General features: G+C 40.0%; 2 protein-coding genes across 7 annotated transcripts in view; both read left to right on the top strand.

Moving 5' to 3' along the window:
• Positions 1-4,236, top strand: part of slc12a7b (solute carrier family 12 member 7b) — a 73,493-nt gene extending 69,257 nt beyond the window's left edge. For all 6 annotated transcript variants that reach the window (XM_054764981.1, XM_054764980.1, XM_054764978.1 and 3 more), the window contains 2 exons: positions 1,261-1,394; positions 1,988-4,236. In XM_054764981.1, coding sequence (XP_054620956.1) covers positions 1,261-1,394; positions 1,988-2,079 — 226 coding nt within the window. In that variant the 3' untranslated portion in view covers positions 2,080-4,236. The remainder of the gene's footprint in view (positions 1-1,260; positions 1,395-1,987) is intronic.
• Positions 4,237-4,688: 452 nt separating this feature from the next.
• Positions 4,689-14,398, top strand: part of gfod1 (glucose-fructose oxidoreductase domain containing 1) — a 30,393-nt gene continuing 20,683 nt past the window's right edge. Inside the window, exon 1 of the mRNA XM_054765068.1 lies at positions 4,689-6,507. Within this exon, the coding sequence (XP_054621043.1) occupies positions 6,255-6,507 (253 nt within the window). The 5' untranslated portion in view covers positions 4,689-6,254. The remainder of the gene's footprint in view (positions 6,508-14,398) is intronic.

The following is a 14,398-nucleotide window of genomic DNA, read 5'->3' as shown; positions in this document are numbered from 1 at the left end:
TTCTTTATAAATGGACTATTTTCGTGGTTAGAGCATAGAAAACCTGTTTACGACCTTCTAAATACAGTTTTTAACATTATTAGAGGCCTCTAGACTTGAAATAACACCCCTGTAGCCACCTTTACACTCGCATACCCAAGATAGTCGACATAATCGGCGAAAATACAACAAATAAGACAAAGATGCTGTGACGCCCGGGGACCTTTTGTGGCCCGCGGCTTTATTTCTTTTTTTTGAAAGGACAAAAAGTCAAAATGTTAAGAGACAAATGTAATCTGAGAAAAAGCCGTATTTTACCAGAATGTCATAACATGAGGCAACGTAACATCATTTCTAATTGCGTAAAGTTGAAATATTAAAGAAAAAATATGATATTTTTTTGAACTTGTAACATCTTGAGAAACAAACAAGACAAATGAAGTTATACATTTTGGAAAATGAGGTTGCAGAAAAAATGATGCTACGAGAACAAAGTAAAAATATCATGGAGATAAAGTCGTAATTACGATAAGAAATTTTACAAGAAGATTAGGTAGCTGGAAAATTAAAAAAAAAAAAAACAACAGCAGCAAAAATGGAAAAAAAAACAGCTGTAATTTTAGGACAATAAAGTCCAAATGTTAAGAGACAAATGAGAACAAGTCGTAATTTTACGAAAATGTCGTAATACTATGAGGAAACATCATTTTTAGTAGCGTAAAGTTGAAATACTAAAGAAAAAATACGTTCTTTTTCGAAAGTTGCAACATCATGAGAAACAAACACGACGGCAAAGTCATAAGTACGAGAAGAAATTTTACAAGAAGATGAATTAGCTGGAAAATAGAAAAAAAAACCCAGCAAAATTGAAAAAAAAACAGCTGTAATTTTAGGACAATAAAGTCAAAATATTAAGATAATTTTTTTGATATTCTAATGAGAAAAAAGTGGCAAATTATATATTTTTTCAAAATATGAAAGTGGCCCTTGCTGGAAAAAGTTTGGACACCCCTTGATATAAGACATAATCCACACGTTACATTTAAAGCGCAAATTGGCGACCAAACTTTCAACTTTGAATGGAAAGCAGAACTTTTGCGTAGTCTATGTTTGACCTTCACTAACCGACCTTCATGTTTTGACATAATGTAAGTGCTGATGGCGTAAATCATCCATTCGCTTTTTTTTCCCAGTATCAGCTACTAAATGCTACTTAGCTAAAATCGTATACGTTATGTTTCACTCCCTGCCCTCCTCACTATGAGCCTCTTGTCCAACCAGGAACCAGACCAACGTCCGTCGCATGCACACGGCCATCAAGCTGAACGAGGTGGTGGTGAACAAGTCCCAGGGAGCCCAGCTGGTTCTGCTCAACATGCCCGGACCGCCGAAGAACCGAGGGGGGGACGAAAACTGTATCCTTTATTGCTTCTTTTTAGTAACGAAATACCTTGAAAGTCCGGTTCCGGTTCTCTCCAAAATATCACCATCGATCCATGCCTTGCTGTGTTTCATGTCACATATTCATTTCTACATGTACGATGCAGTGCCAAAACCCGTTTGCATGAAAAGCACTCTGAATGACTGCTCGCTGCTTCTCTCCGTGCCTTCTTTTGAGTTTTGCTGTGTGGGTGGGCGTTAAACAGACACCATAGTGTACTCCCTAAGATCCTATAGGATATCATCTGAAAAATGGACTTACACTTCATGCTGGGAAGCCTTCGCGCACACTTCCCCAACAGGAAGTTGCCCAGCATGTCTTGCGGGCTATAACTTAGTATTAAAATAGTATTGTTTAGCATGCCTGCTAGCATGTGCGCTTTTATTTCGATACCCACACAGTCTGTTACTTGTTTATGTGCTCCACATGTTTCACTTACGTTATGTTTGGTTGCACCGTGAGTGAGAGAGTTTAAAAACAGACATTTTTAATGGGCTCCTCAATTATACACGGGATAGTTATTAACATTGATTTCTTGCGTCCCTTCCTTCACGCCACTCCTCTCAGACATGGAGTTCCTGGAGGTTCTGCTGGAGGGTCTGAACCGGGTGCTGCTGGTCCGAGGCGGCGGACGCGAAGTCATCACCATCTATTCTTAGAAACCCCCGCCGTCCCCATCCTGCACGCACGCACGCACGGACGAACATCAGGCTTGGTGTGGGGGGAGGGCGGATTTATGTTTATTTTTTCAGGTCAGCAGGACCTTGGTGGGTGGGGGGGGACAGGAGACACGAGGGCCGCGGCACCTCCCCAAAGGAAACAAATAGCATAGACACTTTATATTTCTCACCGGCGACGTGGTTATGTTACCTTTTTCCACTTTTTTCATGTTGAACCTCCTTGTCTTCCCGCCGTTTTTCTTCCACCGTGAGTAGATCCCCGCCTATTCGCACCCTTGCACCTTTCTTTTGTCGTTTTTTGTTTTTGTTTTTTTACAGTCACTTCAAAACAACGTGGTTTTGACGGTCTGCAGGAGAGAAAGCGTGCTGCAGCTATGAATCCAGCAGAGGGCGCTGCCTCTCTACTTACTTTACTCCGCTTTTTCCAACACTATCGTACACGGTATGCCTGGCACGTGTACAACTGCATTTTAGAAGCTTTACAGGATCATTTTTAGGGCTTTTTTTAAATGTTTTTTGCGTTTTTTCACCGTTTTTCTACGAATAGCGGGGATCTACTCGACATATAAATCCTCTCTGAAACTCTTTGCTTTTGAGTTTTTGGAAAAGAAGAAGCTCCTCCCCCTTCCCGGTGAAGTGACGCATTATGGGTAATTGTGATTGGTGACCCCCCCACACACCCACACACACACACACCGGGCTGGCTTTTTGCAAGCTTTTTATTTACACACACACAAAAAAACTCGCCCAAAAGCGGAGCTCAGGCCAAAGCTCGGACGGCCCTTCACTGCGAAGCGGAAGTAAACAAGCACACGTCCACTTAATAACACTGGCAGACTTTTGCACGATCCGTAATCTCAGCACGTCGCTTACGCAATACACACGGCTAGCTAGGCAACCGCTAATGATGCTATTTACTGCTCGTCTCTCGGTGTAGCTTTTTTTTTTTTTTTTTTTAAACTAATTCCACACAATTTGGGCTTGGAGGCGCCAACGGAATTTGATGCATCGACTCTGATTCGTTCGTAGGAGAATGTGCCAAAATCATTTTAAGAGAAGAAACTGTGGAAATAGCGTGAAAGTCACCTGGTGAACATGCGGGCTGTAACATGGCCGTCCAACGTGCGGCCTCATTTGAAGCGAAAACCCCCCTTTGTTGTTCTGCTCCACAGTTTCTTTCAGTTAGCAGTATTACATTTTTTTAAGTCTTATTTTCCTGCAGTTCTTTGCGCGGCTGGTGGTCATTATCGCATCGTATTTTGTGTTGTTTTTGTGTTGTTGTTGTTGTTGTATGCTTGTGTAATCACATAGTCACGGTCTCTCTAGAGTGGGGGTGTCCAGAGTTTCTTAAAACATCTCTGCGTTGTGTTGTAGGTGATAAATTAGTGTAATATTTAATAATAGTTTTTGTTTTTTTTACAATATGCCGAAAATGGGCCCCAGGCCGCACTTTGGACACCCCCGCTCTAGTGCTTTCTTACATTCTAACTGAACTTCTGTTACTTTGCGTGTTTGTTGATTTTTATCCAAGGAGGCAGGAAGAGGAAGCATGCGTACACGAAGACAGCTTTACTTTTATTTGGCCAAGCCACCCGGAAACGCACCAAATGTTCGGGTTTTTTTTACCCTCACAAAGAAGAAATAAAAAGTCTAGTTTAAAAAAAAAAAAAGAAAAGAAAAGAAATTACAACCCAAATGATTAAAGTGTATTTTTGTGGCACTCAAATGTCATCAAATATTCACGAGAACAAAAGAAAAAGATGGTGCAAAAAAAAAAAAAAAAGGAACGGGATGGCGACTGGAGAATGTTATCTACCTCAAAGGTGTCACGGAGGCTGCAAGACGACAAAAACTGACTGAAGCACATCTGTTTCACATAGAAGGGAAAAAGGAAGACGTCTAGATGGCCACAGATTTGGTGTGTGTGCGCGCGTTTGTGTGTGTGTGGTCTGTTTCTGAGAGGTGAAGCTGTGTGTGTGTGTGTGTGTGTGTGTGTGTGTGTGTGCTATTGTCGACTGGTGGGCCTTGCAAGCTGTAACAGGAAGTCACTTTTTGTGGGAGCACATGTAGAGACGGTAGCCATGTAAATTATATTTGTGCCTCTCTGAGTAACTATTAAAAAAAGTGCTGAAATAAGTGATTGAGGGTGTTCTTACAAGTACTATATATATATATATATATATGTATATGTATATGTAGTATTTAAAGTATATAGTATTTAGTCATGTAGTATGTAGTATTTAGTATTTACTTAATTTTATTAAAATTTTTATTGTATTCATTTATGTTGACCAAAATAAGGAGAAAAGTATTTATAATACATAAGCGTAAATAAAATTAAGTATTTAGAATTTTTAAATAATATAGAATAAAGATACAATTATTATATATAGGAGTTTATCTAAGAAATTATTATCTAATAAATATATAATATACGATATTTTCAAATATATATTTTATAAGAATGTTATATTTTTTTCACAAATGTATAATGTAATTTTATTTTTTATTTTAATTTATTTTAATTTTATAATTTTCTATATTTTTGAAAAAATATAACGCATGTATTTTATAAAATACATATGTTTTATACATATATATAATGTATTATATATATATATATGTGTATATATATATATATATATATACATTTTTTCTACATGCTTAACATTTATGTTATTTTTTATATTATAAATATCTGTCATTTTCTGCTTATTTCGGTCAACATAAATTAATACAAATAATAAACATGAATTAGTCAATTACAGGATTAATCTGCCACCTTCGTGAACTTGTAAACTGTAAAGCACTTTTTCAAGTAACATTTTCAACAGTCCTGCACGTGTAAAGGGGGATTAACTGCTTTTAAAAGTAAAGAAACGTTGTAATCCGCTTTAACATCAGGGCTCGCAATGTAAAAAGTGTGTTTTATGCTGCTTGCGCAATGCTGCTCACCGGTACGCTTCATGTCCTTTTACAGCATAAAGCCACTTTAGGGCCCTCTAGTGGCAAAAGTGCGCCAAGCATTGGGGCAGATGATACTGCAAATTTTGGTATCGAACGATATGTGGTAAATAAAGAACCACGAGTAGTTTTTAGGCCAACAAAAATCTTTTTAGCGAATTTATTTGCGAATCTAACAATATATATATATTTTTAAAAACACATTTAATTAAAACATAATTTTTTTTTTTTACAAAAATATATTCAGTATCACCTATTGGTGAATATAATCTGGAGAACGACAAAAAAATATCGGTTTCATTAAGGTAGTACCAACCCGATACTGATCCACCCTTAGTAGAACTGTTTTAATCGATCCACCCACGTATAGTACTGTAATTGTTGCTTTGATCATTATTGATAGATAGCTACGTGAAAATAAAGTCGTTTATGATGTAAAATATAGGATATAGTGCATATAAAGTCAGTCACATACATGATACCCGGAAGCTGAAGGGTTAAACGCGAGAAGGGAGGGGGCCGGGAATAGAGACAAATATCCAACATGCATAACTGTAAAGCACCGTCTTTGGCCTTAAAATAAAAGCTTTTACAACAACAGCAACGTGTATAATCATACCTTTTTTCTCCCCAACAACAAGTTATACTCATAATGATGATACGAACACAGTCTAATTCATATGGGCTAAATATTCTGGGCAAGCTAATGTACGTTACCATGGGGATTGGCGATTGGGGGATTTTAATGTGAAAAGCCAGCGCCAGTGTGTTCCGGTAAATGATAGCGACATTGATAAGAATTGAAAGCCGCAGCATCGTTTGTGTCGCTGCAGGAGCTTTGAAGCGGAACAATTTTGACTGTGTTACAAATACAGCATACGTGATTACTTTTTTTTACATTTCCGTTTCGGTCTTTTTGAAGGGAATTTGTGTTTTTTGAGGACTCAGAAGCCGTACAGGAGGTGTCAAGGTGGTGCAGTCAGCACCGAAAGACCGCAATGGTGCGTTGCTATTCTGCTTTTTGACACCGGGGGATGACGTACGAGTCGGGGTTCTGCTCAGGTGGATTAAACGGCTGATTTTCGGGGGCAATGCAGCTCGGCGCGTGCTTGGCTGCAGGTGCATGGCCAACCTGACGTCACAGTCTGTGTGAAACCGCGCTTGCAGAACCGCCACCGCGCACTGAAAGCATGCTTCCAGGAGTCGGTGTGTTCGGAACCAGCCTGACCGCCAGAGTCATCATCCCCCTGCTGAAGAAGGAGGGCTTCGCCGTCAAGGCGCTGTGGGGCCGCACGCAGGAGGAAGCGGAGGAGCTCGCCAAGGAGATGAACGTCCCGTTTTACACCAACCGCATCGACGACGTGCTGCTGCACCAGGATGTGGATCTGGTGTGCATCAACCTTCCTCCGCCTCTGACGCGGCAGATCGCCGTGAAAACCCTGGGTGAGTGGCGAAGGGTGGCGCGGAGGGAGGGGGGGAGGATGCTGCTGCAGCAGCCCGGGGAGGAGGCTTTGCCGCTGGGTGTCTGACTGACACAAACCCCGCTGGAGTTTTTTGCTCTTGTGGAGCTTGAGTGTGGTTTGGGTGGAGATGATTATTCATGATATGCACTGAGCTGGTTTGACTTGCCTTCCACTTGACACGCCAGAAAACGGTAGACCACCTGACCTGACCTACAAGTTGTTCCACTTACAGCTTATTTTACACATTAAATGGAATTAAATGGGTGACGGTTGGCTGTGGCTGTGGCAGTGTTTCCACAGTTTATAACAAAACCTCACAGTAGGAAACCTACTGCAATTGCACTTCCTGGAAAAATCTGTTTACGACCTTCTAAATACGTTTTTTAACATTAGTAGAGCCCTCTAGACATGAAATAACACCCCTATATTCACCTTTACACCCGATATAATGGACATAATAAAAGGAAATAAGACATTAGACATAAATAATTTAGACTCACACGTTAGAATCGGGAGAATTAGTTGTTATTTGTCTTTTGTTAACGTTCTGTTATGTACTGTACAGTACTCCTGCGATGGCTATTGTCTCATCAATATACCATTAGTGACACCTGGTGACCACATATCATCACAACATCTTTAAATGCGTCTTCTGAATGCCTTATATTTGTATTTTAGTTCATTTTGCCATTTTTATGCTTGAAACTGCTTAATTGAAGCAAAAAATAAGTCAATCTTGCCCAAGTATGCGTATGTTTTGACTAATAATAGGCCGGATTCAACCACGACACAGACATTATTTATGAATTAATATATTTTTGATAAACCGTGATAGAGTGGAGCTGCGGAATTTGAAGCGCGGAGTGGAGATTGATGACTCTAAAGACTTTGATCGTTACTACAGGGTGGGCCAAAAATAATCCTTCATGTTGGACAGCCATTTTTAATGTGTATATTGACAGCAGTTACCATGGTAACATGCTGCCCCACGTGCGGGATTTGACGGGTTATTCTACTGGCGTTAAATAGACGGTACAGCTTTGAGTGAGGATTTTCCGTGTTGAATTCACCCGTCATGCATCAGGATGACTGGAAGAGCGGCCTGTGTGACATGAGACATGAGACATGAGACATATGAGGCATCTTGTGACTGCAGCCAACGTGAATTTACCAAGCGCTAGCTCTTTTATTGTCATATCAATTGCAAGTCATGATGGCATGCGGCGTTGCCGTTAGAGACAAGCTGACCTGAAGACCTTGTTGCCTTTGTACTTTGTACATTCCCACACTGCAACCTTGTTTGTTCTTTGACTTTGGTAAAGAATGCGGCCCCGTCACACAGCAAACCGGGCCGATGTACAAGTCAGTCCCTCCAGGATTCCCCACTCTATGTACAGTGTAGTCAATGATACACTAGCTAGACTAGCAATCAATAAAGTGTGATTCATATGCCGCTGTGTTATAAAGTAGCCGATAGCGCCGTTACACAACTTTTCTGACCCCGCGCCAGATCACCAATCACGTCCCAGCGAAGCTGCTTCTTTCCCTCGCCTTCCTCCCCGCTCGTTTCCTCACAGCTTCTTTTGCGCGAGCGCCGCCCGTTCCTTCCCAGCCACCGCTCTTCCTCAGCTGCCGCCGGCCCCCCTTCCCCCCTCCAGCCAGCCAGCCAAGTCTGCGTCCGATCCCGTTTGCGTTTTGCAGGATAACCAACACACCAATTTAAATAAATGCTGTCCGACCCCCGTTCCGGGATCGGACCTCGACAGAGCATATAAGCATATAAGCATAAGCATATAAGCATATATGTACACCTACAATAAACATACAGTATGTAAATATGAAAATACTAAACGTGCCTGATTGACAAATTCATGCAAGATGCAATACAATGCATGACTCCCATGTGGGCGATACTGCAAATTGTGATATTGATTTGATACCAAGTACATACTGAATCAGGTTGTCTTAGAAGACGTTTCGTCTCTCATCCGAGCGGGCTTCATTGTTCATGCTCAATGACTAGATAGGACAGCTCTCGTCTACACTAGAGACCAGCTCTATGTAAAAGGTAGTATGGAAAATGTATTGGCAATAGTTGTCATGCTAAAAAGACTAGATAGGATCGACCTGTAGACTGGAGCTGTGCAAGTGCTGTGTAAAAGAAAAGAAAATGTGTTGCTATCCATATTGGTGTTGGCAATACTGGTAATAGCTCTCAAATAGTTGTCATGTTAAAAAGACTAGATAGGACAGCTTTAGTCTTGATTAAAGACTAGGACTGTTCTAGTTGTATGTAAACGGTAGTATGTAAAATGTATTGATATCAGTATTGGTGACGGCAGTACTGGTAATAGCTCTCAAATCGTTTTCATGCTAAAAAAGACTAGATAGGACAGCTCTAGTTTAGATCAGAGACTAGAGATGTGCTATTTGTATGTACAGTAAAAGGTAGGATGAAATGTATTGGTGTCGGCAATACTGGCGATAGTTCTTATGTTAAAAAGACTAGATAGGACAGCTTTAGTCTTGATTAAAGACTAGGACTGTTCTAGTTGTATGTAAACGGTAGTATGTAAAATGTATTGATATCAGTATTGGTGACGGCAGTACTGGTAATAGCTCTCAAATCGTTTTCATGCTAAAAAGACTAGATAGGACAGCTCTAGTTTAGATCAGAGACTAGAGATGTGCTAGTTGTATGTACAGTAAAAGGTAGGATGAAATGTATTGGTGTCGGCAGTACTGGCGATAGTTGTTACGTTAAAAAGACTAGATAGGACAGCTGTAGCGTACATTAGAGTCTAAAGCTGTGTAAAATGTAGTATGCTATGTATTGGTATCAAAAATACAAGCAGTAGTTCTCATGCTCAAATACTAGATAGGACAGCTCCAGTCTAAACTAGAGACTAGAGCTGTTTAAGTTCTATGCAAAAGGCATTTAAAATGTTTTTTTACTGAATGTAAAAGGTAGTGTGCGAAATGTGTTCGTATAAGTATTGGAGTCAACAAATCTGGCAATAGTTTTCATGCTAAAAAAGACTAGATAGGACAGCTCCAGTGCAGATTAGAAACTAGAGTTGTGCTACTTCTATGTAAAAGGTCGTGTGTAAAATGTGTTGGTGATAGTTCTCATGCTAAAAAGACTAGATAGGACGGCTCAAGTCTAGAGTAGAGACTGGAGGTGTCCCTTTTTAGTTGAGCATGAACTGATGGAGCCTGCTCGGATGAGCGCCAATATTGCAGACACCAAAGCTTTTTACATACAAGAGAACTGAAGAATGTCAATCTTAGCACGCTAGTATCAATCCAATACTGATACCAGTACCACACTTGGGACCATCAATGTTCGGAATCCTGTGTGTGATAATGCGAAAATGTTGTCATGCATAAAGATACGGTACGTCTGCTTGTAGCATCATTGTCGGTTATGCGCTGGCAGCGTGAGTTGTTCAGGTTTTGTGCTCTCAATCAAAACAAACCGGTCGATCTTGTTGAGCAGCATCTCTCCTTCCATTGGGATTTCTTTCACCTTTCTGCCCCCTCCCTTTCTACGATGACATTCCGGAGGCGTCTGACGTCACTCTGGCTTTCTTGGCGTGTTGGGAGGACGTCCACGTGAGCTGAGATGATGTCAGATGACGTCCACCCTCTGCACATTAACACTTGGAACCGCTCGATGTCAGTGTGAATTCTGCCGATGAAAGGATGAGTTCTTGAACTCTTTTGCAGAGAGTTGAGTCTTTTTTGGAATTTAGACATTTTGAAACGTATCAGATCCTTACCGCTCGTTGGTGGCGAGAAGCGGTGTGACTCGCTGCAGTCAAAAGCGCGATGTGACGTTGATGTAAAATCCCCACATGGGCTGAAAATGTCCACTGTTGTGAAACAGAATGGATTCTTCCTGAGTGTGCGCTTGAAGCTTGGTGGTGAAATGTGGAAAAGTCGCTAAGACCACTACTAAAGTGACATTTTCGTGATTTATAACGTAGCCATCTGATGACTCGTAATGAATGTGTTGCTTTAAATAGAAACATGTCACACACACAATGAGGGAAACGGAGGCGATCACTTCCTCTAACCTTTCTAAATGACGTGCACATGATTGACATGTTTGTTATGTCAAAATGGAAGCGATCAGATATCAGGCCGTGTGTGTGTTGAGTACACGTGGCGGACATGTTCTCCTTCCTGCTGATGGCCAGTTTGTGCAGGTCAACAATCTGTGTATTGCATTGATTAAATTACGTACAGTATGTGTCTTTATTGTGACTGTGGGGACTAAGCCAGACTCTCTAGTGGTTTTATTGTGAAAGATTGTGAAGTGTTTCTGTGGAGGAGCGATTGCATGAATTAAATGACATACGGCGTCTTTATTGCAAATGTGCAGACAAATTTGGGCTCTTTCTAGTGTTTTTCATTCTGAAAGTTTGTGAAATGTTACTGTTGAGGAGTGATTGCATGAATTAAATGACATACGGCGTCTTTATTGCAAATGTGGAGACTAATTTGGGTCTTTCGAGTGTAATTCATCCTGAATGTTTATGAAATGTTACTGTGGAGGAGCGATTGCATTAATTAAATGACATACAGTATCTTTACTGTGAATGCGGAAACTAATTTGGACTCTTTCCAGTGGATTTTAGTATGAACGTTTGTGAAGTGTTTCTGTGGAGGAGCGATTGCGTTAATTAAATGACATACAGTATCTTTATTGCAAAAGTGGAGACTAATTTGGACTCTGTTGTGTTTTTCATTCTGAAAGTTTGTGAAATGTTACTGTGGAGGAGCAATTGCGTTAATTAAATGACATACGGCGTCTTTATTGCAAAGGTGCAGACCAATTTGGGCTCTTTTTAGTGTTTTTAATTCTGAAAGTTTGTGAGATGTTACTGAGGAGGAGTGATTGCATTAATTAAATTACATACAGTATCTTTATTGCAAATGTAGAGACTATTTTGGACTTTTTCTGGTGGTTTTTAGTATGAACGTTTGTGAAGTGTTACTGTGGAGGAGCGATTGCATTAATTAAATGATATACAGTATCTTTACTGTGAATGTGGAGACTAATTTGGACTCTTTCTAGTGTTTTTTAGTATGAACGTTTGTGAAATGTTACTGTGGAGGAGCGATTGCATTCATTAAATGACATAGGGTATCTTTACTGCAAAAGTGGAGACAATTTGGACTCTGTAGTGTTTTTACATTGTGAAAGTTTGGGAAATGTTACTGTGGAGAAGCAATTGTGTTAATTAAATGACATACGGCGTCTTTATTGCAAATGTGCAGACAAATTTGGGCTCTTTCTAGTGTTTTTCATTCTAAAAGTTTGTGAAATGTTACTGTTGAGGAGCGATTGCATGAATTAAATGACATATGGCGTCTTTATTGCAAATGTGGAGACTAATTTGGATCTTTCGAGTGTAATTCATTCTGAATGTTTATGAAATGTTTCTGTGGAGGAGCGATTGCATTAATTAAATGACATACCGTATCTTTACTGTGAATGCGGAGACTAATTTGGACTCTTTCTAGTGGATTTTAGTATGAACGTTTGTGAAGTGTTTCTGTGGAGGAGCGATTGCGTTAATTAAATGACATACAGGATTCTTTATTGCAAAAGTGGAGACTAATTTGGACTCTGTTGTGTTTTTCATTCTGAAAGTTTGTGAAATGTTAGTGTGAAGGAGCAATTGCGTTAATTAAATGACATACGGCGTCTTTATTGCAAAGGTGCAGACGAATTTGGGCTCTTTCTAGTGTTTTTCATTCTGAAATTTTGTAAGATGTTACTGTGGAGGAGTGATTGCATTAATTAAATGACATACAGTATCTTTATTGCGAATGTAGAGACTATTTTGGACTCTTTCTGGTGATTTTTAGAACGAAAGTTTGTGAAGTGTTACTGTGGAGGAGCGATTGCATTAATTAAATGACTTACAGTATCTTTATTGCAAAAGTGGAGACTAATTTGGACTCTTTCTTGTGTTTTTAGTATGAAAGTTTGTGAAATGTTACTGTGGAGGAGCGATTGCATTAATTAAATGACATACAGTATCTTTATTGCAAAAGTGGAGACTAATTTGGACTCTTTCTTGTGTTTTTAGTATGAAAGTTTGTGAAATGTTACTGTGGAGGAGCAATTGCATTAATTAAATAACAAACAGTATCTTTACTGTGAATTGGGAGACTAATTTGGATCTTTCTAGTGTTTTTTAGTATGAAGGTTTGTGAAATGTTACTGTGGAGGAGCGATTGCACTACAGTCGGCTATGCTGTGCACGCGTTTGTGTCGGTGTAGACCATTATACTGTACTATTTGTCAATATAAGTGTATGTATATATATATATGTATATATAATATGTATATGTCGATATATAACCCATGCACACCTATATACAGAGTCTTGACATACATAGTACCCAAATGTACAAGACTTCCAAACATAAATAACAAAAAACATAAACAAATGAGTCACTCTGCACCGCTACCCTTAATCTACTGTACTTGCTGCTTCATGTGACATATGATTATGGGAGTGAATAGTGAAATAGTGTGCTCGCCATGGACATCTTGATATGTTATCTCACACACAGACACCTGCTGCAAAGGCCACCCAAAGGCAAGCAGCTATATTTACAACGTGACCGCAAAGGGCACACAGGCGTCATCACACAGTGTGCGGTGGTGTTGTGTAATTGCACACGCAACCGCCGATGAGCTCTTTGTCAGGGACTGGAGCTCTGTTAAAGAGGTACTGACGTGAAATTATGGTTTATTAAACATGGTGGTTTACTGATTTACAGTGCGACTTGAAGGTAACATGAGGCAAATTACAAATACAGTCAAATACAAATTCATAGAAAAATGACATTTTAACCATTTTAGATTAAATTAACTGTGCCAAATAGAGTTTATACTGTAGTCAGCTTGAGGTTGTTGTTTTTTTAATCTTTCTTCCCCAGATAAGGGCGTACTCTCGCACTTTGGTGCGGTTCTCCCTCCCTCTCCTGGCCAGCGCTGGCCTGCATTCACGCCGTGCATTCGCGCCATGGCCCCGTTTGCTTATCCCATCACTTCTAGTCTGCTGTTTTACCGCAATTTCTCTGACCAGTGGACTATTTCCAGTCTTGTTTTGCACAAAGTTGCCGCTGTCATTAATTTGCTGTATTACTGACACGTCTATTACTTATAGTGCACTATTTTCCGTCTTATTTGGAGCTGTTTTGATGATTTATTACTTTTATTACTTATTATTATTATTATCACACAGGTGAGGTGTCGGGGGGGTTATTATACCGTTATACTATACTTCATGCTTGAACGATGCTGGTGCCAGCAACTCCTACAGTGCTTTGTGCACATGAATAAATAAATACTACATGTACACCTTTATCAACTGTGAAGGGGGTGTTTTAAGCGATATTTTAACTTTATTTTGTTGTTTCTGTTTCCTGTTTGAGACCTCATGCATGGCCTTTACTCCAGTTAGAGGGAGCTGGGGGGGGCACACCTGCTTCTGAATTGTAATTAGAGTGCTATTTAGTCCAGATGGGGCTCCGACTAGTTGCTGCGTCATTCTTTTTGCTCGTACTGGATGTATTTCGTCGGCATCGTCATTGTTTTTGTGTTACTTTACCTGGGATTCTCGTTACCTGCCTGTCAGATCCACTTCGTTGCATCCTTGGTGGCTGTTTTCTTGTTCCCTGATATTATTCTCTTGTTGCTTTGCCCCTTTTTGTGTGCCGTTTCGCTGTGCGTGAGCTGATGTTTTAATAAAATCAATGTTAATGCAGTCTTAATGAAACATGACACACCCGTGTGTAAAAAGTTACCACTGCAGGACAAAACAGACAAATCAGTGGAAAGTGCA

The sequence above is a fragment of the Dunckerocampus dactyliophorus genome, chromosome 21 (assembly GCF_027744805.1).
Source record: "Dunckerocampus dactyliophorus isolate RoL2022-P2 chromosome 21, RoL_Ddac_1.1, whole genome shotgun sequence".
Lineage (NCBI taxonomy): Eukaryota > Metazoa > Chordata > Actinopteri > Syngnathiformes > Syngnathidae > Dunckerocampus > Dunckerocampus dactyliophorus.
This window is presented reverse-complemented; position numbering and strand designations above follow the sequence as displayed.